Source organism: Anser brachyrhynchus, assembly GCF_964034855.1.
Source record: "Anser brachyrhynchus genome assembly, chromosome: 5".
Lineage (NCBI taxonomy): Eukaryota > Metazoa > Chordata > Aves > Anseriformes > Anatidae > Anser > Anser brachyrhynchus.
In genome coordinates, this window is record NC_137699.1 from 35,653,841 (window position 1) to 35,676,590 (window position 22,750).

At 66.0% G+C, this 22,750-nt stretch overlaps 3 protein-coding genes across 12 annotated transcripts; 1 reads left to right on the top strand and 2 right to left on the bottom strand.

Moving 5' to 3' along the window:
* Positions 1-329: 329 nt before the first annotated feature.
* On the bottom strand, positions 330-8,725 carry LOC308196221 (scavenger receptor cysteine-rich domain-containing protein SCART1-like). 7 transcript variants are annotated; one of them, XM_080594940.1, is made up of 10 exons: positions 7,577-8,725; positions 7,187-7,501; positions 6,807-7,109; positions 6,386-6,706; positions 5,994-6,308; positions 5,615-5,923; positions 5,172-5,513; positions 4,910-5,056; positions 4,737-4,832; positions 330-4,658 (listed from the first exon to the last, which is right to left on the bottom strand). In XM_080594940.1, exons 1-10 carry the CDS (start codon positions 8,388-8,390, stop codon positions 4,300-4,302), a joined length of 3,321 nt encoding a protein of 1,106 aa, XP_080451066.1. In that variant the 5' UTR covers positions 8,391-8,725; the 3' UTR covers positions 330-4,299. The 7 variants fall into 7 exon arrangements, with proteins under 7 accessions (XP_080451066.1, XP_080451064.1, XP_080451065.1 ...); XM_080594938.1 differs by having other exon boundaries at positions 7,187-8,725; XM_080594939.1 differs by having other exon boundaries at positions 5,994-7,109; positions 7,703-8,725.
* Positions 8,726-8,869: 144 nt separating this feature from the next.
* AIP (AHR interacting HSP90 co-chaperone) lies at positions 8,870-11,625 on the top strand. 3 transcript variants are annotated; one of them, XM_080595018.1, is made up of 7 exons: positions 9,206-9,365; positions 9,505-9,684; positions 9,911-10,099; positions 10,245-10,421; positions 10,504-10,645; positions 10,749-10,995; positions 11,071-11,625. In XM_080595018.1, exons 1-6 carry the CDS (start codon positions 9,267-9,269, stop codon positions 10,952-10,954), a joined length of 993 nt encoding a protein of 330 aa, XP_080451144.1. In that variant the 5' UTR covers positions 9,206-9,266; the 3' UTR covers positions 10,955-10,995; positions 11,071-11,625. The 3 variants fall into 3 exon arrangements, with proteins under 3 accessions (XP_080451145.1, XP_080451144.1, XP_080451143.1); XM_080595017.1 differs by having other exon boundaries at positions 10,749-11,625; XM_080595019.1 differs by lacking the exons at positions 10,749-10,995; positions 11,071-11,625 and having other exon boundaries at positions 8,870-9,365.
* On the bottom strand, positions 11,137-22,650 carry PITPNM1 (phosphatidylinositol transfer protein membrane associated 1). Of its 2 annotated transcripts, XM_080594934.1 has the most exons (25): positions 22,448-22,650; positions 22,085-22,180; positions 21,292-21,506; positions 21,092-21,213; positions 19,039-19,260; positions 18,623-18,937; positions 18,386-18,481; positions 18,131-18,238; positions 17,978-18,039; positions 17,649-17,893; positions 17,251-17,440; positions 17,041-17,148; positions 16,814-16,953; positions 16,391-16,569; positions 15,824-15,994; positions 15,585-15,734; positions 15,283-15,431; positions 15,099-15,209; positions 14,717-14,833; positions 14,341-14,489; positions 14,062-14,211; positions 13,619-13,802; positions 13,248-13,376; positions 12,904-13,159; positions 11,137-12,831 (listed from the first exon to the last, which is right to left on the bottom strand). In XM_080594934.1, the coding sequence occupies exons 2-25, from the start codon at positions 22,160-22,162 to the stop codon at positions 12,797-12,799; spliced, it is 3,681 nt and encodes a 1,226-aa protein (XP_080451060.1). In that variant the 5' UTR covers positions 22,163-22,180; positions 22,448-22,650; the 3' UTR covers positions 11,137-12,796. The 2 variants fall into 2 exon arrangements, with proteins under 2 accessions (XP_080451060.1, XP_080451059.1); XM_080594933.1 differs by lacking the exon at positions 22,448-22,650 and having other exon boundaries at positions 22,085-22,282.
* Positions 22,651-22,750: the final 100 nt, after the last annotated feature.

The window sequence follows — 22,750 nt, forward strand, 5'->3', positions numbered from 1 at the left end:
AGGAGGCGCGCAGGATCTGCCTTTGCTGTTGTGCTCTGCTCCTGCAGACACAGGAGGGGTCTGACAGCTCTCTTGTGCTCACTCTCACTCTCTCTCCATGAGCACAAGAGAAGTGCCCACATGCAGCACACGCACGCAGACAGCCAGCTGCAGGGACACGATGAAGCAGAGCAGGGCCATCAGGGCCCTTGCAGATGGGGTAAGAGCCGGCCCTTTTTGCTGCTCCCGGCCGGTGGTTCCCTCACCTCCATGCCCTGTTTGCCTGTGAGCTCTGCTCTGGGTGCTGGAGAGAATCAAAGACTAGCTTGGGTTGGAACTCCAACCCTCTGCCATAGGCAGGGATGCCACCCACTAGGTCAGGTTGGCCAAGGCTCCCTCCAGCCTGGCCTTGAACACCTCCAGGGATGGGGTATCCACAACTTCTCCTGGCAACCTGTTCCAGTGCCTTCCTACCCTTACAAGGAAGAAGTTCCTGTCTAACCTAAAAGATCATCTAACTCCAACCCCCTGCCATAGGCAGAGATGTCACCCACTAGGTTACTTCATTTGCCTCACTACCCGCACAGGGAAGAAGTTCCTCCTAATGTCTAATCTAAATCTATCCTCTTTTAGTATAAAACCATTCCCAATGGTTCCTGGCATTGCCTACCTGAGTAAAGAGTCCTTCTCCATCCTTTTTATAAGACTCCTTTAAGTATTGAAGGGTCGCAAGGAGGTCTCCCCAGAGCCTTCTCTTCTCCAGGCTGAACAGCCCCAGCTCGCTCAGCCTTTCTTCATAGGAGAGCTGCTCTGGGCCCCTGATCACCTTTGCAGCCCTCCCCTGGACTCGCTCCAGCAGGGCCACATCTTTCTTATGCTGGGGGCCCTGATCCAGGACGTTCCCCTTATCCAGCAGCAGTTCCCCTGCGGCCTGTGGAGAGGCCCCTGGTGGAGCAGGCTGTCCCCCTGCAGCCCATGGGTCCCACACGGAGCAGATCTCCACGCTGCAGCCCGTGGAGGAGCCCCCGGTGGAGCAGGTGGATGTGGCCTGGAGGAGGCTGCGGCCCATGGAGAGCCCCCGCAGGAGCAGGCCCCAGGCCGGAGCTGCAGCCCGTGGAGAGGAGCCCACGCAGGAGCAGGGGGTCTGGGGGGAGCTGCCGCCCGTGGGGGACCCGAGCTGGAGCAGTTTGCTCCTGGGGGATGGACCCCGTGGTACGGAGCCATGTGGGAGCAGTTCTTGAAGAGCTGCTGCCTGTGGGCAGCCCCCGCAGGCTCAGTTCGGGAAGGACGGCATCCCGTGGGAGGGACCCACGTGGAGCAGGGGCAGAGAGTGACCGTGAAGGAGTGGCAGAGACGAAGCATCAGGGACTGACCGCAGCCCCCATTGCCTGTTCCCCTGCGCCACTCGGGGGAGGACGTAGAAGAGGGTGGATGGGGGAAGGTGTTTTTAGCATGCTTTTAGTTCCTCACTCTTCTAGTCTGCTAATGATTGGAAAGAAATTATACTAATCTCTCTACACGGATCTGTATTGCCCGTGCCGTAACTGGTGAGCAATCTCCCTGTCCTTAACTCAACCCTTGAGCCCTTTCCATCATATTATCTCCCCTATTGTCATCAAGGAGGGCGAGTGAGAGAGCGGTTTTGGTGGAGCTCAGCTGTGTAGCACGGTAAAACCACCACAGCAGAGCCCGGCCCTCTCTGCCGCTGTCTTCAGATATAAATATTTGAAAATGTAAAATGTATTTCAGTTTAATTAACATAATTAATATTCCTTCTTCTTCAGTTTTTGAGAAATGGCAGTTGTTTTCCTTTGGGAAAATTCCTTTGGCAATACTCCCGTAGGCATATCAGAAAGCCTAGTGTAAAAATAAATCAATCTTTTTATGACATACTCTTATATCTTCACGTGTGTTAACTTCAGCCTGGCAGGCGTTGCATCACGGGCTATATGTCTGCATTCATACACATATACATACATCACAGAATCACAGACTCATCTAGGTTGGAAGAGACCTCCAAGATCACCTAGTCCAACCTCTGACCTAACACTAACAAGTCCTCCACTAAACCATATCACTAAGCTCTATATCTAAACATCTTTTAAAGACCTCCACGGATGGTGACTCAACCACTTCCCTGAGCAGCCCATTCCAATGCCTCACAACCCTTTAAGTAAAGTTCTTCCATAAGCATCTCCAATGCTTTGGAACTTCTGCCCTGAACAGGTGCAGAATCCCAAAAACCTAGTTAAATGTTTGAGAAAGGTGGGCCATCACCCTGGCAATTCCAAAGAGACAGAAATCACTACAACATGCAGCCATGCCAGCCCCTACGACAGGCCCTGCGGCTGGGCCCGAGAACCAACCCATGCCTCTCTCAGTCACCTCTGTCCACAAGACGAAACAATGGATGCCAAAGTCACCTCGTTTAGTAAGGGCAGAAACTCCTACTGAGAAGGAGGAGGAGGAGGAAGAGGACGAGGCAGGCTACTCCAAGGCAGGGCCATGTGGCCATGGCAGGAGGAAGAATCACAGAATCATGGAATGTGCCGAGTTGGAAGGGACCCACAAGGATCATCGAGTCCAACTCCTGGGTCCTCAAAGGACCACCCAAAAATCAGACCATGTGTCTGAGACGCTTCTTGAACTCTGGCAGGCTCGGTGCTGTGACCATGTCCCTGGGGAGCCTGTCCCAGTACCCAATCACCCTCCCGGTAAAGAACCTTTCCCTAATACCCAGCCTGACCCTCCCCTGTCCCAGCTCCATGCCATTCCCTCGGGTCCTGTCGCTGTCCCCAGAGAGCAGAGCTCAGCGCCTGCCCCTCCGCTCCCCTCCTGAGGAAGCTGCAGGCCGCCATGAGGCCTCCCCTCAGCCTGCTCTGTGTGGGCTGAACAAACCAAGGCACCTCAGCTGCTCCTCACGTCTTCCCCTCTAGACCCTTAACCATCTCTGGGGAATGCGCTTGCTTCTCCAGATGTTTGGTGGCCAGTAACTAGCGCTGTTCCCCAGAGCTCAGCCCTAGAGCCAGTCCCGTTCAAAATTTTTAACCATGATCCGGATGCAGGAATGGAATGCATCCTCAGCAAGTTTGCTGATAACACTCAAGTGGGAGGTGCTGTTGCCTCCCTGCAGGGATGGGAGGCCATGATGCAGAGTCTCTGATGAAGAGTCCCTCCCCAGCTTTCCTGTAGTCCCCTTTAAGTAGTGGAAAGCCACTGGAAGGTCTCCCTGGAGCCTTCTCTTCTTCAGGCTGAACAACCCCAACTCCCTCAGCCTGTCTGCAGAGGAGAGCTGCTCCAGCCCTCTGATCACCCTCATGGCCTCCTCTGGACTGGTCCATGTCCTTCTTGTAGTGGGGGCCTTAGAGTTGAATGCAGTACTCAAGGTGTGGCCTCAACAGGGCCAAGTACAGATGGACAATCACTTCCCTCGCCCTGCTGGCCACACCAGTTCTGATACAAGCCAGGAGGCTGTTGGCCCTCTTGGCCACCTGAGCACACTGCTGGCTCCTGTTCAGCCGCCTGCCCACCAATCCCCCCAGCTCCCTTCCCACCAGGCAGCTTTCCAGCCACTGCCCCCAGCCTGCAGCCTTGCATGGGGTTGTTGTGCCCCAAGTGCAGGACGCGGCACTTGGCCTTGTTGAACCTCGTACAGTTGGCCTCGGCCCATCGTCCCGCCTATCCAGGTCCCTCTGCAGAGCCTTTCTGCCCCCAGACACATCAACACTCCTGTCCACCTTGGTGTCCTCTGTCAGCTTGCTGAGGGTGCACGTGATCCCACTGCTGTGTCCTGGGAGGTGGTGCTGGGGGTGCTGTGGCAGGGGAAGTGTCCCTGGGAAGCGCCGTGCCCTTCCCTCAGCCTGTTCTCCAGGCGGGGAGAGCGTGCAGCTCTGGGGCCAAAGGAAGGGCCTGGGGCCGGGCCCTGGGCTCTTCCTAGTCCTTCCTGCGTGCCCAGAGCCATGGGGATGTGCCTGCGGGCCCAGCTCTGCCCCATGGCCCCGAGGAACGGACGATGGACCCGGGAGAGAGAGAGGCGCCGGTGCTGGGAGCGAGGTTCCAAGCAGTTGGGGACTTTAATCAGAAAGACCGCTGTGCAGGGAAAGGCCATGCTGAAAAACTTCACAAGGACCCTGGCATGATGTTGGGTCACGGGTGGGGGTGGGCATAAGGAGCTGTTTCTGCAGCGTGCTGAGGGCTGCGCAGGGACGGGTGCCCCCCCATGGGCACGGCCACTCGTTCCTGGGATTGGAGCCCCCTTTTGCAGCCGTGTCCCCAGGCTCTCCTTATGGCGCTGTCCCCAGGGTGCTGATGTCAATGTCGTCATAGCCCATGTCCCCGTGGCACTGCGCCAGGGCGTCCCCGCCGTGGGGAGTGGGGGGCTCCTCCGGCACAGCCGCAGCATCGTCGTAGCCATCCAGGGGGCCGTGCCCAGGCTGGGCTGGGGGGGCTGTACCAGGCAGGGAGGGGCGGGGGCTGAGGACGCAGCAAGAAGGACCACATCCCCTCACCTCCCCAGCACCACTGCTTGTCTGTGACCCTTCTCCTTAGGTCCCCTGTGCCTTCCAGTTCCTGTTGAGTGCCCCTTCCTCTACCTGAGGCCTCCACGGGGTTGCTGTCCTCTTTGTTACTATCCCAGTTCTCATCTTGCAGCTTCATGCCTGAGCCCTTCGACAGGGAGCCTGTTGTGGAGAACAGGGCACTGGGTGCTTGTCCAGGGATGGGACAGCCCCAGGCCCCAGGGACGACCGTGCTCCCACCTGTGTGACTGGGCACCTCCTGGTACTCGGGCATCAGGCTGTAATCCAGCTCCTCGTACACGGCCTCAGAGCCGGGATCCGTGGCTCTGATGGGGCCTGAAAGGCAGTAGCATTGCATCGGCATCCCCCTCTGTCCTCCATGATCCCAGGGGAACCCCCAAGGCAGTGCCCACCTCGGCGTTGCACCCGTGTGCGGTGTGCCTGCACAGCCAGGGCTGCCAGGGCCAGGCCCAGCAGCGTCCCCAGGAGCACGCACAGGACCGTGGGCACGGGCACACTCCCCGACACTGCTGTCAGTGGGGCAACGCTGCTGGTGACACCTGCAGGGATGGCCAGGGGCAGTGTGAGGCTGGGATCCGCACGGCAGCAGGAGCAGGGGTCAGTGGGCACGGGCAGAGCCACCTGTGCAAGCATCCCTGTGCTGGCAGCTCCTACCTGCAGTTGTGGTGGCCCCGCTCGTTCCCTCGGTGTCCTCGTCACAGGCGATGTGGGTGACCCCGGCAGGACCGCAGGACTGCAGGTGCCACGGCGCCGAGGGGCAGCGCCAGAGCGAGGGGACCCCCTCCTGGCATTGCACCCAGCCCAGCCAGGCGGGGACCGAGCCCTGTGCGGGGACGGCCGACAGCCTCCCCCCGGTGCCACAGCCCAGCTGGCGGCAGACAACGGCAGCTGTGGCGGGGCTGGTGTCGTTGGCGCACACGCGGCCCCACGTCCCCTCGTGCAGCACCTCCAGGTGCCCGCTGCAGCTGCTGCTGCCCCCCGCCAGACGCAGCAGCCCTGCAACAACAGGGGACAGCGGGGTCACGGCACCTCACGGGGCAGCGCGCACCCCACGGGCAGTGGGGACTGCTCCCCAGCTCAGGGATCACAGTGCTCACCTGAGCACACGGCACCGGCACCACCGCCCCGGCGGCAGCCACGCCGTGCTGGGGCTGGGCAGTCCCAGAGAGCCGCCTCCGTCCCCGAGCAGCCCCCGGCACCCGGCCACAGCGTCCCCACGCCGGGCCCGAAGCGCTCAGAGCCGGGCGCCTCCAGGGCCCGTCCGCACCCCAGCTGGCGGCACACAACGTTGGCATGTGGCAGGTCCCAGGCGTCCTGGCAGACGGTGCCCCAGGTGCCCTCGCTGTACACCTCCACCCTGCCGGCGCAGCGCCCGGGGCCGCCCGCCAGCCTCAGCCGCCGGCTGCCTGCACGGGAGGGCCAGGATGGGGCTGGGGGCACCCGCTGGGCACCCGCGGCCCTTCCCAGCGCACTCACCTGAGCAGGCAACGGCCGCCTCTGTGGGGCTGTGGCTGGGCGCTGCGGCAGGCCCCGAGGTGTTGCACTGTGCCAGGCGCTCCTCGGTGCCAGCACACCGCAGCTCCTGCAGCTCCACAGGGCCCAAGCTGGCAGCCGGCACAGCGTAGACCTTCTCTGGCACACCGCAGCCCAGCTGCCGGCACGCCACGGAGGCAGCTCGGTCATCCCACGGCCCCGCAGTCACACGGGCCCAGTGCCTGGGGCTTGTGGCCACCTCCAGCCGCCCGTCGCACCGGCTCTCCCCGTCCAGCAGCCGCAGGGGCTCAGCGTTGCCTGCAAGAGCCCGGCCATGCCGTGGGGACTGGCACTGCTCCCCGCCTGCCACGGGTGCCCGCGTCCCCTGCACCCACCTGAGCAGTTGACGGCGGCGGCATGGCCAGGGGGGCAGGCGGGCTCCCCCAGCACCGCCACGGGGCACTCGCCCGGGTGCCGCTCGCTCCCGCTGCAGCTCAGGGCATCGCGCCGCAGCGGCCCCGTCGCCGTGCCCGTCCCAAAATGGCCTCCTGGGGGCAGGGAGGCGGCGGGGCCGCAGCCCAGGTGGCGGCACAGGACGTGGGCGTCGGGCAGGTCCCAGGCAGTGGCACACAGGGCTCCCCATGTCCCCTGCTCCTCCACCTCCACCCGCCCGGCGCAGCCCGAGCCGCCATCCGCCAAACGGAAACCGGTGTAGGCTGCAGCAGAGAGAGGGTGCTTGGGAGGCAGCACAACAGGGACCCACTGAGCACATCACCCTGCAAGGGTCCACCCCAGCCCCCCAGCCCCAGCACTTACGTGAGCAGACGATAGCAGCGGGGCCAGCACAGGACTGGCCGTGGGTCGGCCGCCGGGCGCAGTTGGCGAGGAGTGGCTCGCTGCCGTTGCACTCAAAGGCGCCGTCCCAGAGCGGCCCCGTTGCTGCCCCAAAATGGCCGGCACCGGGGACGGCCACTGCCATGCCGCAGCCCAGCTCCCTGCAGACCACCTGGGCGGCCTTGAGGTCCACGTGGCCGTGGCAGACGGTGGCCCAGGCGCGGCCCTGCCGCACCTCCAGCCGCCCCGAGCAGGCGCCGTCCCCTCCAGTCAGACGGGAGAACCCTGCCAGGAGAGGAGCGCTCTTGGGGCGGATGCGGACGAGGGGGCTCCCTGCAGAACCACATGTCCCCAGCACTCACCTTGGCAGACCACAGTGCTCTCGTGTTTAATTGGGCTGGTATATGGTCCCCAACCCCGAATCTTGCAGTCCCAGAGGGCCTTCTCATCCCCCTTACAGTTGATAAAGGCTAAGCTGATGGGACCATCTCCTTGAGCAAATTGGGAACCTTGGGAGGCGCCAGCAGCCGAGCCGCAGCCCATCTGCTGGCACACCACCTCGGCGTCCTCCATGTCCCAGGAGTCGTCCACCACCGTGCCCCAGCGTCCCCGCAGCTTCACCTCCACTCTCCCCTCACAGGGTCCCCTGCCAGCCGCCAGACGCAGCTCCAGCGCCTCTGTACCGGACACCAACCTCAGTCCAGTCCTGGGGGTCCCAGCACGGCATCCCCAGCACCACCACCCCTCCTCACCTGTGCAGGTCACCCCCACGTCCCACTCGTGGCCACAGAACGGCTGGCCCCAGCCAAAGTGGAGGCATTCCTGCAAGGTGGCTTCTCCGCCTCGACAAAATGGATGCAGCCAGATGCGTCCCTTACCCTGCCCAAACGGGGCATACGGGGATGCCCGGGCCACCGCACCGCAGCCCAGCTGCCGGCACACTATGCCAGCACCACGGTGGTCCCAGTCGAAGTCGTAGCTGCAGACGGAGCCCCACTCGCCCTCGTGCTTCACCTCCACCCGGCCGGCGCAGCGCCCGCCACCATCCACCAGCCGCAGCTCCCCGCTGCCTGCGGGCAACCCCAGGGACCTTGCTGAGCCCGCGGGGTGCCTGCCCCACGGCTGCTCCCTGCCCCACCGCTTGCCCACTGCCCCACGGCCAGCCCCTGCCCCACGGCCAGCCCCACCACTCACCCCCGCAGAGCTGCACGCAGAGGAGCAGCCCCAGTGCTCTGGCAGGCACCATCCTGCCCCCAGTGCCAGACGCAGCCCCGCGGTGGGGAGGGGGATATATAGGCAGCCCCCGCTGGCAGGAGCCAATGGGGGCGGCGGAGGCACCTTGTGAGCCGCTATCAGGAGGGTTATCTGCTGCCTGCCAGGGCCCAGCCTCCAATAACCTGCTCTGTGCCCAAATATGAGACTCGGCTCCGCTTCTGGCGTCATGCACCCCCCCGCCTCCCCACTGGAGCTCAGTACCCAAATGTCCCCGAGGTGAGCCAGCCTGCCCGGCACCCATGTCCCCCTGAGCTGGGGTTGGGGCAGTGCCCGCAGAGAGCAGGTCCCCATGGGGACAGGGGTGTCCCCAGATCTGGGTCTCCCTCAGCACCCCAGTACTCAGCCTTTGTTGGGGGTGGCCTTGTCCACCTTCAACAAGCCTGGGTGTCACCGGGGAGAATCAGGTCCCTGTGCTGGCCTCAACATGTGCAGGAGGGACATCTCCAGCCCCTTGCAGTGGCTGGTGGCACAGGCACTTACTGCAGGTGCGTACCCATGGCCCCTCGCTCTCCCAACAGTGCAGGCAGGAGGGGGGCGTTTTTCCCCTGCCAGGAACACTGCGTCGGCATCGACTGCACACAGCTGCTGGGCCACCTGCACTGCTGGCAATAGCATCGTGGCTTTGTGCAGCAGCAGGGATGCTACCAACGGGGCTCGGAGCCGAGGCTGAGCCCAAGGGACCTGCGCGGCTTCTTGGGCACTGAGCTGCAGCAGTGGATGCAGAAAGTGCACGTTACTTGTGTGCCGGATGTGCAGGCATCACTCAAAAGTGAAGCCCTGCCCGTATGCAGGGCCGAGACACAGGGCATTGCCCTTCTGGCACAGCCCCGCTGCAGGAGGAGCGCGTGGCAGCACGGCTCGCTGGGGACAGGGGGCTCCTGGGTCCACGGCTGCAGGGACGGGCTCTGCCAAGGGGCTGCAGCTCCCGGGCTGCTCAGAAAGGCCCGGGCCGGGCTCCAGCCCCAAACCCCCTGGCGGGGCGGTCAGCCCCAGCAGCAGCGGCAGCAGCAGCCGGCTCCCTGCACGCAGCCCCCGCGCAGGAGGCCCGGCCGCTCCCCCCTCCCCCCGCACTGCGCCCTCCGGCCGCCAGGGCGCGCCGCCGCCCCCCCTCTCCCCGTGCGTCCCCTCCCGCTCCCCCGGAAGGAGCCGGGCGGAGGCGGCGGGGCGATGGCGCAGCTGGCGGAGCGGCTGCGGGCGGACGGCGTGCACAAGGAGGTGCTGCGGGAGGGCACCGGGCCGCTGCCCGACTTCCGCGACGGCACCAAGGTGCGGCCGGGACCGCCGGGGGGGGGCGGGGGGGGAGAGGACCGGGACCGGGGACGGTGACCGGAGGGGGGAGGGGGCGTGGCGCATGCGCAGAGGAGGGAGGCCCGGTCGCCATGGCGACGGCGCGTCCCGCCCGCAGGCCACCTTCCACTACCGCACCCTGCGGTGCGGGGGGGACGAGGCGCCGCTGGACGACAGCAGGGCCCGCGGGAAGCCGATGGAGCTGATCGCCGGCAAGAAGTTCAAGCTGCCCGTCTGGGAGGCGGCGCTGCGCACCATGCGGCCCGGAGAGCGCGCCCGCTTCCGTTGCGACGCCAAGGTGGGGCGGGGCCTTCCCGGTCGGGGGCGTGGCTTCCAGGTTGGGGGCGGGGCTTCCCGATAGGGAGGGGGCGGGGCGTTCGTGCATGGGGGGGCGGGGCTTGGTGGGAGGGGCGTGGTTAGTTATTGAGGGGCGGGGCTTGTTGGTGTGGGGCGTGGCCAGCCCAGGGGTGGTTGCACCCCCCCGGGGTGCGAGGTCCCAGTGCCCCCCCCCCCCCCCCCCCCAGCACGTGGTGCTGTACCCGCTGGTGGCCAAGAGCCTGCGCAACATCGCAGCGGGGAAGGACCCGCTGGAGGGGCAGCGGCACTGCTGCAGCGTCGCCCAGCTGCACGACCACTACTCGCTCGGCTACCCCGACCTGGACGAGCTGCAGAAGAACCCCCAGCCCCTCATCTTCGACATCGAGGTGCTCAAGGTGAGGACGCGCTCGGCGGGCGCGCGCGCTCGGTGCGGGGCGAGGGAAGCGCTTGCGTGCGCCCCTGCCCCCCTGGGGGGTTCTGGGGGTGAGGGTGCTGGGGCTGCCCCTCTCCGCCGCCCGCGTGACAGGGGGGTGCCGGCAGGTGGAGGAGCCCGGCTCCTACCAGCAGGACCCGTGGGCCATGACGGACGAGGAGAAGCTGCAGGCTGTACCCCTGATCCACAAGGAGGGCAACGAGCTGTACCGGCAGGGCAAGGTGCAGGAGGCAGCGGCCAAATACTACGATGCCATTGCCTGCCTCAAGAACCTGCAGATGAAGGTGGGGCTCCCCGGCCCCTCTCGGGGCCCCCCCCCATCCCTCCCACTGTGCAGGATTCTCCCCCCTCCTTTTCATCCTTCAGGAACAGCCTGGCTCTCCGGACTGGATCGAGCTCGACCAGAAGATCACACCACTACTGTTAAACTACTGCCAGTGCAAGCTGCAGTGTGAGGAGTACTACGAGGTGCTGGATCACTGCTCCTCCATCCTCAACAAGTACGAGGGTAAGGAGCCGCGGGCCGGCCCGGCCGGCTGTGACGAGCGCTGGCAGAGCGAGGGGTTGCTGGGGACGCCCCCACGCTCCCCAGCCAACAGCTCTCCCCGCAGACAACGTCAAGGCCTACTTCAAGCGGGGCAAGGCCCACGCAGCGGTGTGGAACGTGGCAGAGGCGCGGGCTGACTTCGCCAAGGTGCTGGCACTCGACCCGTCGCTGCGCCCCGTCGTCTCTAGGGAGCTGCGGAGCCTGGAAGCGCGCCTGCGCGAGAAGGACGCGGAGGACAAGATCCGTTTCAAGGACATCTTCTCGCAGTAGAGCCCGTGGCCACGTGTGAGAGCGCGACGCTCTCGGACCAGGTTTTTAGATATTCCCCATGTGGAATGTTTTATCGATGTTTATTAATGTTTAATACAAAGTTTACTTATTTGAAGTCATGGGAAGCTGCACGGGATTTCGACACAGCACGGTGATACAGCAGCACGCTTAAGTCGCAGCATTACTCAAGAGTATAGCAATCGCCACATACAGTTGAGTCGCAGTATAAGCGTGCATCTCCCAACCGGTCACTAGACTGTGCTCGTCGTCACGGTGCCGGGCAGCCCCAAGTGCTGCGAAGGACTACACGGGGTGAAACAAGCTCAAGCCCGCTGCTTTCTTCCATGTTTCTTTTATTCGTTCATTGATTTTTATCTTTTACGTTGGGCTACGCCGTTCTGCATGGGTCTGGCTGAGCTGTTCAGGGCCGTGGGGGTCACCAGTGCCAAGCCTGGGCCCCGTCTCTTGCCCCTCCGTGCCTGTACTGCACACCACATCCTGCATCGTCGCTGCTCAAGGCTGCTGCTATCGTCCCGAGTCTGCATTTCCTGTGCTACGTCACCACGTCAGTCGTAAATATGTTATCTAAACTGACTGCTTGTTACTGCTATCTATATAAAGCTATGGTCATGCAATACCGAGATAAACAAAAGTAAAACTCATCGCAGACATCTGGCCACTTAGAAAATTGCTGTTAGCGATAGCTCAAGTAAAACAAAGTGCCAGGCAGGGCAGGAGCACGAGAGCGAGCCTGGCAAGCCTCGGCCCTGGGGTCCTGCAGACTCACTGCAAAACGGAGCTGTTTCTTGGTTTGGTAAGTGCTCCACGTCATTCGTGTACTATAGCTGCTAACGTGTCTAGGGCTGCATGGCTTTATGTCAGTCAGGAGCTTGCACAGGCAGGTGTTACACGGAGGGGTACAGCCCGTTGGTGTAAAACCACCAGGCCAGCCCCTTCCCTTCGCTGCCGAGAGCTCGGCCTGCAGGCAGCAGCCCTGGTGCTCACCCTTGAGTCTCAAGGACGCGTGTCCTCTGCCCTGCTCCTCGGTGCTCGCCTGCCTCTGCTGCTCAGCCACGTGCTGCCTGCTGCGGCGGCCTCTCAGCCACAGCACGGAGCCGGGGGCACCAGGACAGCCCCCCCCCCCAGCCCCGGGCTGCGTTTCCTGGCAGGGACACGAAGTCAGTCCCCTGTGACGCGTCCTAAATTGCTGACGGCCCGGCCCCTGCGGCCACCTGCCTGCCGTGCCTGCTCCGCGTGTGGCACCACGTGAGGCCCTGGGTCGGTGGCTCCCTGGGGCCAGGGTTTGGCTGAAGGGGGGGGGGGGGGAGGGAAGGCGCAGCCCCCGTGCTGGCACAGAGCAGACATGCAGCAGCTCTGCTTTACGTGGCTTTATTCACAACGAAATGAACAGAGCAGAGGAACCGTTTTTTGTTTGTTTGTTTTTAATCCCAGCCCTTCCCCCTACCCCCAACAACTTGCAACACCGAACGGAAATAAATACGCGGTCGCAGGGAGGGGGCTGCTGCCCGCAGGGCGCAACCACAACCCCCCCGTCACCACCCACCCCCGGCAGGGAAAGGTGAAACGGAGCCCGGGGGGCACCATTCCAGCCCCCCAGAGCTGGCTGGGAGGCAAACCCCCAAGGGCACTGCCCCCCAAAAGGGACGGGGGGGGCCCACGGGATGGGGCAGCAGGGTGGAGGCAGAGCTGGGGGGCTGCAGGTGGTACCAGGGGGGCTCAGCCCTGACGGGGGGGGTCACTCCTGCCCCTGGAGCAGCTTGGAGCGGTCTCGCAGGGCCCCGTGGTTTTGGGGCGCGGCGCCCTCCTCTCCTTCCTCTCGGCTCAGGGCCCGCCGTGTGCTCCAGCCCCAGGCACTCCTGGCTGGGAAATCAAGGCTGTGTCCGGGGAGGGGGGAAGACGACGGGGGCCGCGCCGCGCTCACTCCTCACCCTCCAGCTTGAGGCTGACGCTGCGGGGCTTGGCACGGGGCAGGCTGGGGGGCGCGGGCGGGGGGCCCCCGTCCCGCTCCGCCTGGCTGGAGCCCCGCGAGCGCAGGAGCTGGCTCTGCTTGCGGAGGAAGTCGACGGGCGCCGGGCAGCCGTAGGTGCCTTTGCCCAGCACGGGCCGGGGGGGTCCTTTGGGGGAATGGGCCAGGGCTGCCGCCTCCAGCTGGGCTAGGTGGGCTACGTAGCCCTCGGACAGGAACTGCGGGGCACAAGGACAGCCTGAGACCCCGGCAGGAGCAGCGCATGTATCCCGCAGCCCCAGCTCACCCCCAGCCCTGCCCCTGTACCTGGCACTGGTTGTGAAACTTCTTGACGGCCCGGCCCACGATGTAGATGTGCGACGGCGCCAGCCCCAGGGAGCTGTAGACGGAGACGTCCTTGGTGGAGCCGTAGCCGGCGACAATGGTGATCTCTGCCTGCCCACGGAGAGGAGGGGTAAGGCAGGGACAGACCCTTCCCACAGCCCCGGGGGCAGCCACGTGTGCCCTGATCTTGGCCAACCCCCAGGGCACCGGGTCACTATGCCCCGGATCACGGTCCTGGTACCAGTGCTACTGGTCCAGCTCCAAGCATCTCCACACGTGGCTCCTCCGAGGATGGAGAGGGCCAGGGATTACAGCTCAGCCCACCCTACCCCCCACCGCCGCCCCTCGCCCACCTCGGTGCGCAGGCTCTGCAGGAAGGCTGCTTTCTGCCTCAGGGGGTCATGGGTGAGACCGTCGCAGAAGGAGACGGCGCCGTGAGGGAAGTTGTGCTGGGAGAGCCAGGCCACCACGCGGTGCTTCTGCATATCGGGGCGCCCCGTCACGTAGATGATCATGTAGCCCGAGTCCTGCCAGTGCCTGGGGGGTACACGCCTTGCTGCCGGGAGCCCACCCGAGGACAGTCCCGCCGGTGGGAAGCCACCAGGCAGCTCCCGACAGAGCAGGCATGGGCGCTGGCTCCAAAACCTTGTCCTCTGTGGGGATTTTAGCAACGCTGGCGGAGCTGTGGCCTATCACACCTATCGCATCCCCGGGATGGCTCTGATGCCCTCGCCGCCCTGACCAGTTTGTCACCACACCACAAAAGGCCGGTTACCCTCACAATAAGAGCACCTACCGTACGACATCAACAGCGCCCGCCCGCACTTTCGGGTCGCTGCCCATGATGGAGACGCTGGCAGTGAAGGAGCCATCGATGCTGAACACCACCGACTCGGTGCCCCGTGCCACCACCGTGAGGTACGCCTCTGCGTAGCTATGGTCGCCCCTGGGACAGGACAGCAAGGAGGCTCAGCGCCAGCTCTGCCACCTCCCTCAGCCCCCAGATTTCTGCCCAGCGAGCTGGAGAAGAAGGTGGCCGAGGCGTCCCTGCCAGCAGCAGGCAGCCGCACCGCACCTGACCACCATGCGCACGGGGTAGATGCCGATGGCCAGGGCCTTGTCCGGAGGGATGGTGAAGGTCAGGCGCCCGCTGCCGCTCGTCACCTCGGTGCCGTAGTACAGCCACTTCCCCGAGAGCGGCTGCGTCATGATGTAGATATCCACCTGAGGGAGGGGAAAAGGGCTGAGCACAGAGCCTGCTAGCTGCTGTTTCCCTAACCCACAGGTCATTACGATCCTCTCCCACCATATCCTACAAGGCCCTGGTCCCCAGCCCTTCCCCTGCCCCTTAGCTGCAGGTGACATCGGCCCCGTGTCCACCCCCAGACATCTCTACCCTCTCGTTGCACCTCCAGGGATGCCCCGGCAGCACCCGCAAGCCCCAGCAGTACCTTCTCCCCAGTCAGGGTCACCACGTCCAGGGGGCCGTACATGAAGCGCCCGCTGAGGACCTGCGCTTTGCCCTCACACACGATGATGTCGCTGGCCCGGTGGTTGGCTGTCACGTTCTGCAGGGACACGCGGGGCTCAGCAGCCAGCGCTGGGGCTGCGCATGGCTACCCGAGAGCCCCCGAGGTGGCAGGCAGCCCCCGCCAGGCTGTGGGACCAGCGTGGCAGCCTCGCAGCAGGCAGCGGCAAACCTTCCCAGCCGCATCACCACGGGGACTGGGACTTGCCTGGCCACCCAAGCTTGATCCCGAGGCTGCCCTGGCAAAGGGTCGGGTTCCCGGCAGCTGCAGCCCCGAAACCAGCAGCTGGCCACGGGGTACGTACCCGGATCTTCACTTGGGTGCGCTTACGCTGCCACTTCTCCCGGGGGATGGCGGGGCTGTAGATAGAGCTCTCCTCGCTCTCCGCCGGCTGCGGGCCCTCCTTCTCCATCACCTGCCGGGTGGCACAGCACAGCTCAGCCTCCGGCGGGTGAGCCGGGCCGCCCGCCCCGCTGTCCCTGCCGTACCTGGCGCAGGATGAAGGCCACCACGTCAGAGGACTCCCAGTAGCTGGCGTGGAAGAGGTGGGGCAGGGTGATGGTGGGGAAGGCGGTCAGCGCGTCGGGGCAGTACAGCGAGTAGTCGATGCGCTTCGGGCCCCACCAGCGCTCCAGGACTGCCAGGAGAGCTCACATGAATCCGTCCCTGGGCCTTATCCCACACCCTGCTCCCCGTCCCCACTTCAGGCCCCGCACCAGACCTCTGGACATCGTGGTGCCTCGTGCCCAGCCGAGGTGCTGGGATGGGGTGGGCAGGGAACGACACTCACTCTTGACAACTTCACTGGTGCTGGCGGGCGTGGGGGGCTCTCCAGGCTCGCTGCCCCTCCAGAAGCCCCCGAAGCTGCCGGTGGGAGTGGGGGGAGCGGCCAGGTCCACCTCGGGCAGGAAGAGGGCAGAGTGCATCTGCAGGGCCTCCGCTGCGGGCGGCACCGAGTCAGGCCACCCAGAGCCCCCCTGGAGACCCCCCTCAAGAACCCGGGACTGGACCGGCAGCGGGGCCGCTCACCCAGCAGGGAGGAGGTGCCGTCGCCCAGCGGGTACTTCTGGTAGCGGGGCACGCTGAGCGGCGGCACGGCGTGGAAGGCTTTGGCCAGGAGGGGCTCCAGGCGGGAGGCGCAGGGGTCGGCCGCATGGAAGAGGTTGTAGATCTGCTCGCAGGCGGGACGCAGCTGGGCCACTGGGGCGGGGGGGGGGTGGTCAGGGCTGCCAGGAGCACGGCAGGGATGGGGTAGGAGGGCTGAGAGACACGGGGGAGCGTGGCACCCAGGGAGGAGAAAGTAGTACCCGGAGGCAGGAAAGGCTAGGGAGACAAACCCAGGATGCCGGTGGCAGCCTGTGATGCCGTGGGACAGGCTGGGCTGGCACGGGGCAGGAAGGGGGACACTCAGGCACGTGCCAACACAAAGACCCCCAGAGCCAGGGCGTGCAAGGGGCCCAAACCTAAGCAGAGCTGTTTCAGGAGGTCTGGGGGATTCAGACTCGTACAGGGCAAGGGGGAACACAATTCAGGAGAAGGCCTCAAGCCCTGCAGGGAGGCCTGGGGGCTCACACCGCAGCCAGAGGGGGTCCTCACCGTCCAGAGCGGGCATGACGGTCTTGCGCAGCGCGAGCACCAGCCCCAGCGGGGAGCCGAAGAGGAAGAAGCCGGATACCTTAAAGTCAAGGCGGGTGCTGGCGCCCTCCGCCCCATCCGGCGCTGCAGAATTGCCTCGCGGTGCCTCTGCCTCCAGCGGGGCCTCACTGGGCTGCGGGCTGCAACAGCATTGCCAGTGGGCATGGGAAAGCCAGCGCTGCACCCACTGCAGCCCCGTTAGCCCAGAGGAGCTGCTGGAAGCAGGGGAGCTACGGCAGGGCACTGCACCTATACCATGCTCCCTCCCAGGGTGGTGCAGATCAAAAATTCACCCTTTGCATAGAGCGTAAGATTTGCCAGGAGGCCACTAGCACTCCCACGGGGACAGGGGGTGGCGCTGCTGACTGTCCCCCTTGCTCTCACCTGCACGAGGAGCCGGGATGCTGGCTGTCCCCCTGCACACCCGGCTCGGGGCTGGCCTGGCCTGACCCTGCTGCTCCATCCGCCCCGTCGGCCAGCGGGTCCCTGCCGCCACACAGCTCGGGGGAGATGGGCTCCGTGCTCTGCAGGAGGAGAGGAAAACATCAGCGAGTGGCTGGCTGCTGCTGAGCCACTGCCGACACCGACGGCTCGAAGACACGGGCACCCACCAGGCTGCCACGGCGGCTGCTGCTCCGGCTGCCCCCTGCGCCCGCCCGGCTCTGGCACAGCGCGTCGAAGCCCAGGATGCCTCCAACGCAGTCCCCGAGCAGCACCACCTGCGGACGGCACGCTGTCCGGGCTGAAAATGTCCCCGGTGGGAGCCAAGTCCCAGCTGGAACCCAGGGTGAAGCTTGCCCCGAGCTCCCCGCCCCTCTCACCTGGCCACAGAAGCCGGCGCCCTCGCCGGAGTGCAGGAAGGTGCTGTACGCCTGGTTGGCGCGGGTGATGACGGTGCCCACGGCGTGCTGGTAGCTCCCCGAGGAGGTGGCCAGCAACGGGAGGGCTGCCAGCGAGATGTGGTCCTGGCTGCTGGACAGGCTGTCCCGGTCGTGGCTGTAGGGGCTGAGCCTGAAAGGGGCACAGAGAGCGGGTGAGCAGGGCTGCCCCGGCATCCCCAAGCCATCGCACGACGCTCGCTTCTCCAGATGCCACACCAAGAGAAGCAGAGCCCCCTCCCTGAGCCCGCCACCTCCCCACGTCCCCTCCCGGGAGCGGTTTGCGTGGGGAAAGCCCCCTCTCACCCCACAGCCCCGGCACGCCGTGCCGCCATCCTCACTTGGAGACGAGGGCGTAGGCAGCGGCGCAGATGGGCGGGCAGGGCACCAGGCGCAGCGCCACGTGCCCCAGCGCCTCGGGGAAGTGGACGCGGGTGACGGCGTCGAAGGTGGCCGCCAGCGTCTGCACGTCCGCCTGCTTGGAGCCCGGTTCGCCCACCCCCTGGTCCAGGATGTTGCCGCTGTGGAGGATGAGGAAGAGCGCGTGGATCCGGCACGCCTGCGCCGCGCTCTCGGCCGAGATGCCCTGCAGGAAGGAGAGAGCTCCCGTCTGCACCCACGCCGGGGTCCCAGCAGGGGGGCGCGAGGGACAGGCTGAGGCTGCACACACCTCCGAGAAACCAGCCGCCGCCAGTCCTTCGCCGTCTGCCTTGGCAGCGCTGGGTCCGTCCCCTGCGAGCACGTGGCCCGGGTGAGCCGAGGCAGGGCGTCCACGCGGGGGTCAGCCCCCGGGTTTGGGGCAGGCTGTGCCCACCCTGCTCACCCAGAGCCTCGTCCAGCTCTGCCGGCCGCTCCAGCGTGTCCAAGAAGTCGTTGGAGCTCCACTTGGTCATCTCCTTCGCAAAGACTTCGTCGCTGTCAGACAGGTCCTCTGCGGGGGAAGGGATGGGGCCGGGGGGTGGGCGAAGGGCAGCCCGCACCCCGGCGTCCTGCTGCCCCCCGTGGGGCAAACCCAGAGCGGCCCCTGCTCAGGCTCCCCACCACCAGAACCCGAAGCCGTGGGGCTACTCCGCCATACCGTGGGCGTCGAAAAACTCCTCCTCGGAGCTGTTCTCGGAGTCACGGGCAATGTTCTGCATCCGCCACTCGGACAGGCTCTGAGGAGACACCCCCCCTGCCACCAGCACAGGGTCAGGGCTCAGAGCCCCCAAGGCAGCGAGCCCCCACTCCTGCCCCACAGGCCCCTGCTGCTCCCGCACCCCGAGCCGCAGGAGGCTGGAGTCCTACTCACCCAGCACAGGACCCGTTCTCTCACCTCCATGCTGGGAAGAATAGGAAGAGCGGGAAGACGTGGACCACTGCTTGGCAAAGGTATCGTCGGGGGAGGCATCAGACGTGCCCGGTGCCTCGGCACCCTCCTGCCCGCCGGCAGCTCCCGGCTCCGGCCGCCCCTCGGGGCTGGGGCCGGCGGCGGGGGGCTCCTCGGCCTCGCCGCACTTGGCCATCTTCTGCGCCAGCATCCGCGCCGTCTCCTCCTCCAGCTGCCGGATGTCCTCCATGGTCAGGTCCGTCCACTCGTCCTGCCAGCACCAGGCCTGGCGGTGGGCGCGCAGCATCACCTTGCGCAAGCCTGCGACGGGCAGCGGGGAGCGAGCGCGGCGTGGCCCCGGCGCCCACGTCCCCAAACCCGCTGCCCTCGCGGGCAGGGCGGTGCCAGCGCCCTGCGCTCACCGACGTCGTGGATGAACTGCTCGATCTTGGACTGCATCCCCCAGTAGCGGAACTCCACCTTGCAGAGCTTGTAGGCGCACATCAGGGGCCCGCCGGCGGCCGCCTCCAGCCAGTCGTCCCCCAGCGGCCCCCGGCCCGTCTTGGCCGAGTGGTAGAGCTTGGGGTCCTCCTCGGGCTTGTACTCCCCGGGGGAGATGGGGTCACGCACGATGTCAATGGTGTCTGAGGGAGAGGAAGGAGAGCAGCACTCGTTACCCCTCAAGGCTCAGAGGAGCAAGAAAAGGGGAGGAAAGTGGAGAAAAACGCACAAAAACAGGACCGGGGGCACCCTGCAAATTATTTCCACGCGCCGCGAGCTCACGCTGGCGGTGCCAGCGAGCACCATCCCTGTGGCTGTAACCTCAACAGCACCTTTGGGTGCACCCGAGCGCGTCCCGTCCCCACGCCAGGGCTGGATCCAGCGCCCCGAGGAGCGGCTGCAAGAGGCGCAGGCAGCCACGGGGGGGCTGGGCGCTCCGAGCCGGGCTGACACACTTAGGCGCATTAGCGAGGAGATTTGGCAGCTGGGAGAAGGCGCGGGTGACCCCGGGGACGTGGGGGCTGAGATTGAGGCCAAACCAGGCGGCGCGGTGCGGCGGGGAGTCCCGCTCACTGCCTCCGCCAGGAACGGGGCGAGGAGCAAAGCAAAACCTCGCAGCCCCGGATCTGTCTGGCCCCGCTGACACCCCCTGTGCCGTGGCAGCAGGGCCAGCACCAGCCCTTAAAGCAGCGCCCAGCGAGCTCGTGGAGCAGCTCGGATCGTGGCGTGGGGACGGCGTTATTCCCGTGTTGTTCCCGCAACAACCCCGCGGGTCTGTTTGCTGGGAGAAAACCCGTGAGGACGCTGCTACCGGTGCGGTTCGCAGGACAAGGCGGCCAGCTCGGCCCCGACAGCCCTGGCATTCGCTCTGCTGCCAGCCGCCCTTTGAAACATGAGAGGGGATTTTACATCCGAGGCGCTACAAGACAGCGGGGTGGGAGCAAGAGCTGGCAAAGAAAATCCCTCCCGGGGTCAGCGGCGGCCCCGTGCTCCTTGAGGAGCGGCTGGAAGCTCACGGGACTGGGTCCGGGGGAGAAATCAAGCAGGGGCCGTGCCCTGCCCGCTGTCCCCTCGGCCCCGGTTGCTGCTTGGTGGTGGCAGGGACAAAATTTGTCCCCCCCAGGCCTGCACCACCAGCGTCCCAGCCGGACATCCCCGGTGCTGCAAGAACCAATGAGAGAAATAGGTCAGATGAATCATTTCCTCCGAGTGCCTATTTTAGGCCTCCATTTTAAGAGCAGAGCGTGACGCGCTGCACTCCGGTGCCTAAAACGACCGCGCCGACACCGCCGGGAACAGGAGCAGGCAGCAGCCGGGGACAAACCTCCCCCCGGGGGGGGTGAATCTGCCCTGGACCCCCAGCTCTGCCCTCAGCCAGCGCAGAGGGGCTGGGGCCGGAGAGCAATGCCAAGCAAAGCTCTGGGGAGCAGGGGAAGCAGGGCAGCAAAGGGGGAAAATGGGGACACGCTTTCCCAGCTCCCCCCACTCCAGCCGATCCAAAATGCCCTGCCAGAGCCCGGTGCAGGTTCCCACTCGCACTACGAGAGGGTCAAAGCTGTGCCAGACCACGTGGGATGGGCTGGGACGGGGGACAGGGGAGCAGCCTGGCACTGGGGAGAGCTGCAAACAAACACACAGGCAAGGCGAGGGGGCAGGAAATGAAATCATCCCCCAGAATGTTTTTAACACGGACTCTCGCTTAACGGTGCTGCCACCAGACGGGGCAGGGTGCTCGGGGCACTGCTGCCTTTCTCCTTTCAGGGTTCCCCCCCCAGATCGCTCCCATAACACAAGGGCCAGAGGAGGGAGCAAAACCCATTGCGTTGCAGGCGCTGAGCCTCTCGCTGGGCTGCCTGGTGAAAGGCTGAGCCCCTCGGGCTCTGCGGTGCAGCCAGCCCCAGAAGAGCTGCACAGGGACCCCGGCAGGCGTTGGATCCTGCTGGGCCGTGGTGACGGCACCCCTGCCTTACACACCCAAAATCCTCTGCCTCTTCTCAGCTGCGCTCAGGTTGAAGACATTGGTCTGCTGGCCCGCATCTGGCCGGTAATATGTCTCGATCTCGATGGAGAACTTCTCCACAAAGGGGCAGGTGTACCTGCGGGAGGTGCGGGGACAGGGCTGAGCCCGGCAGGCAGCCCCAAAGCCCAGCCCGCGTCCCCCCCGGGGGTCCCACCTGGTGCGGGTGTAGGGGTAGGCGTTCCAGGACTCCTCCTCCACCTGCAGCGCAGCCTTGGGCAGCAGCGCCCGAAACCAGCTGGGGATGTGCGAGCCCACGTGGTAGATCTTGTGGGTGTACTGGCCGCTGCCGCCGGGGCCATCGCTGTAGGGCCGGTTGGCCAGGATCTCCACCCCGCTGCCCTCGCCGCTCGATTCCTCCCGGCTCTTCTTCTGCGGGGCGAGGGCTGGATGAGACCCCGTGCCCCAAAACCCACACGCAGCACCCCGTGCCCCAAAACCCAGCACCTCACCGGCATGCAGGTCCCCTGCATCCTTCCCCAACCACAAACCCCCTCAGCCCCACACCTGCTCCTGGGATCCCCCTGCTTGGCTCCACACCCCAAAACCCCCCCGGGGGCAGCCCCTTGCCCAGAGACCCCCCGATTCCACACCGCCCTTCCCAGACCCCCATCCTCAGCCCCCTTTCCTCAGCCCCACACCGTCCCCGCAGTCTCGCACCCCTCAGCATCCCCCCAGCCCCCCCGAGCCCCAATCTCGGTGCTGTCCCGGTGTCCCCACACAGCCCCGGTGTCCCCCCAGCCCCCCCCAGCCCCCATCTTGGCACTGTCCCCGTGTCCCCACACAGCCCCGGTGTCCCCCCAGCCTCCCCGGGACCCCATCTCGGTGCCACCCCCGTGTCCCCACACGGTCCCGGTGTCCCCTCGGCCCCGTCCCGGGCCCCCATCTCGTCACCGTCCCGGTGTCCCCGCACAGTCCCGGCGCCCCCCCCCCGCCGGGCCCGGCCGCACCTGGATCATGTAGAGCTGAGCCACCTGGTACTCCTCCAGGCTCATGGGCAGCAGGATGTGGTACTCCTTGATGAGCATGGCGGCGGGGGGCAGCGCCTGCGGGCACCGCCGTCAGACCGGCCCCGGCCCCGGCCCCGGCCCCGGCCCCGGCCCGGCCCGGCCCGGCCCGCACGGCGCCCGCCGCAGCGCCGCCAGGCCCGCCCCGCTGCCATGGCAACGCGCCCCCCGCCCGCCCCGTTCGGCTGCGCTCGGCTCGGCCCGCCCCGCGCTCGGCTCCCTCCGGCCGCGCTCGGCTCCCCCTCGGCAACCTTCGGCTCCCTCCGGCCGCGCTCGGCCCCCCCCCTCCGCCGCCCCCCGCCGAACCTGCGCCCCCGCTCCGCGCCGGCCCCGCGCCTCGTGACGTCACGGCGCGCTCCCGAAGGGGGGCGCTCGCTGACGTCAGAAGAGAGGGGGGGGAGCGTGACGTCAGAGCGGGGAGGCGGCGGCGGCGCCGCTGCACGGGGGCTGCGCGGGCGGCGGGTCCGGGGCGTTCAAACGGGGGAAGGGGCGAGAATAGGGGGGGGGTCTGAGAGTTTTGGGGGGATTTAAGGAGGATTTGGGGACTTATGGGGGGGATTGGGGGAGTTTTGGAGAGTTTGAGGGGAATTGGGGGGGATTTGGGCAGTT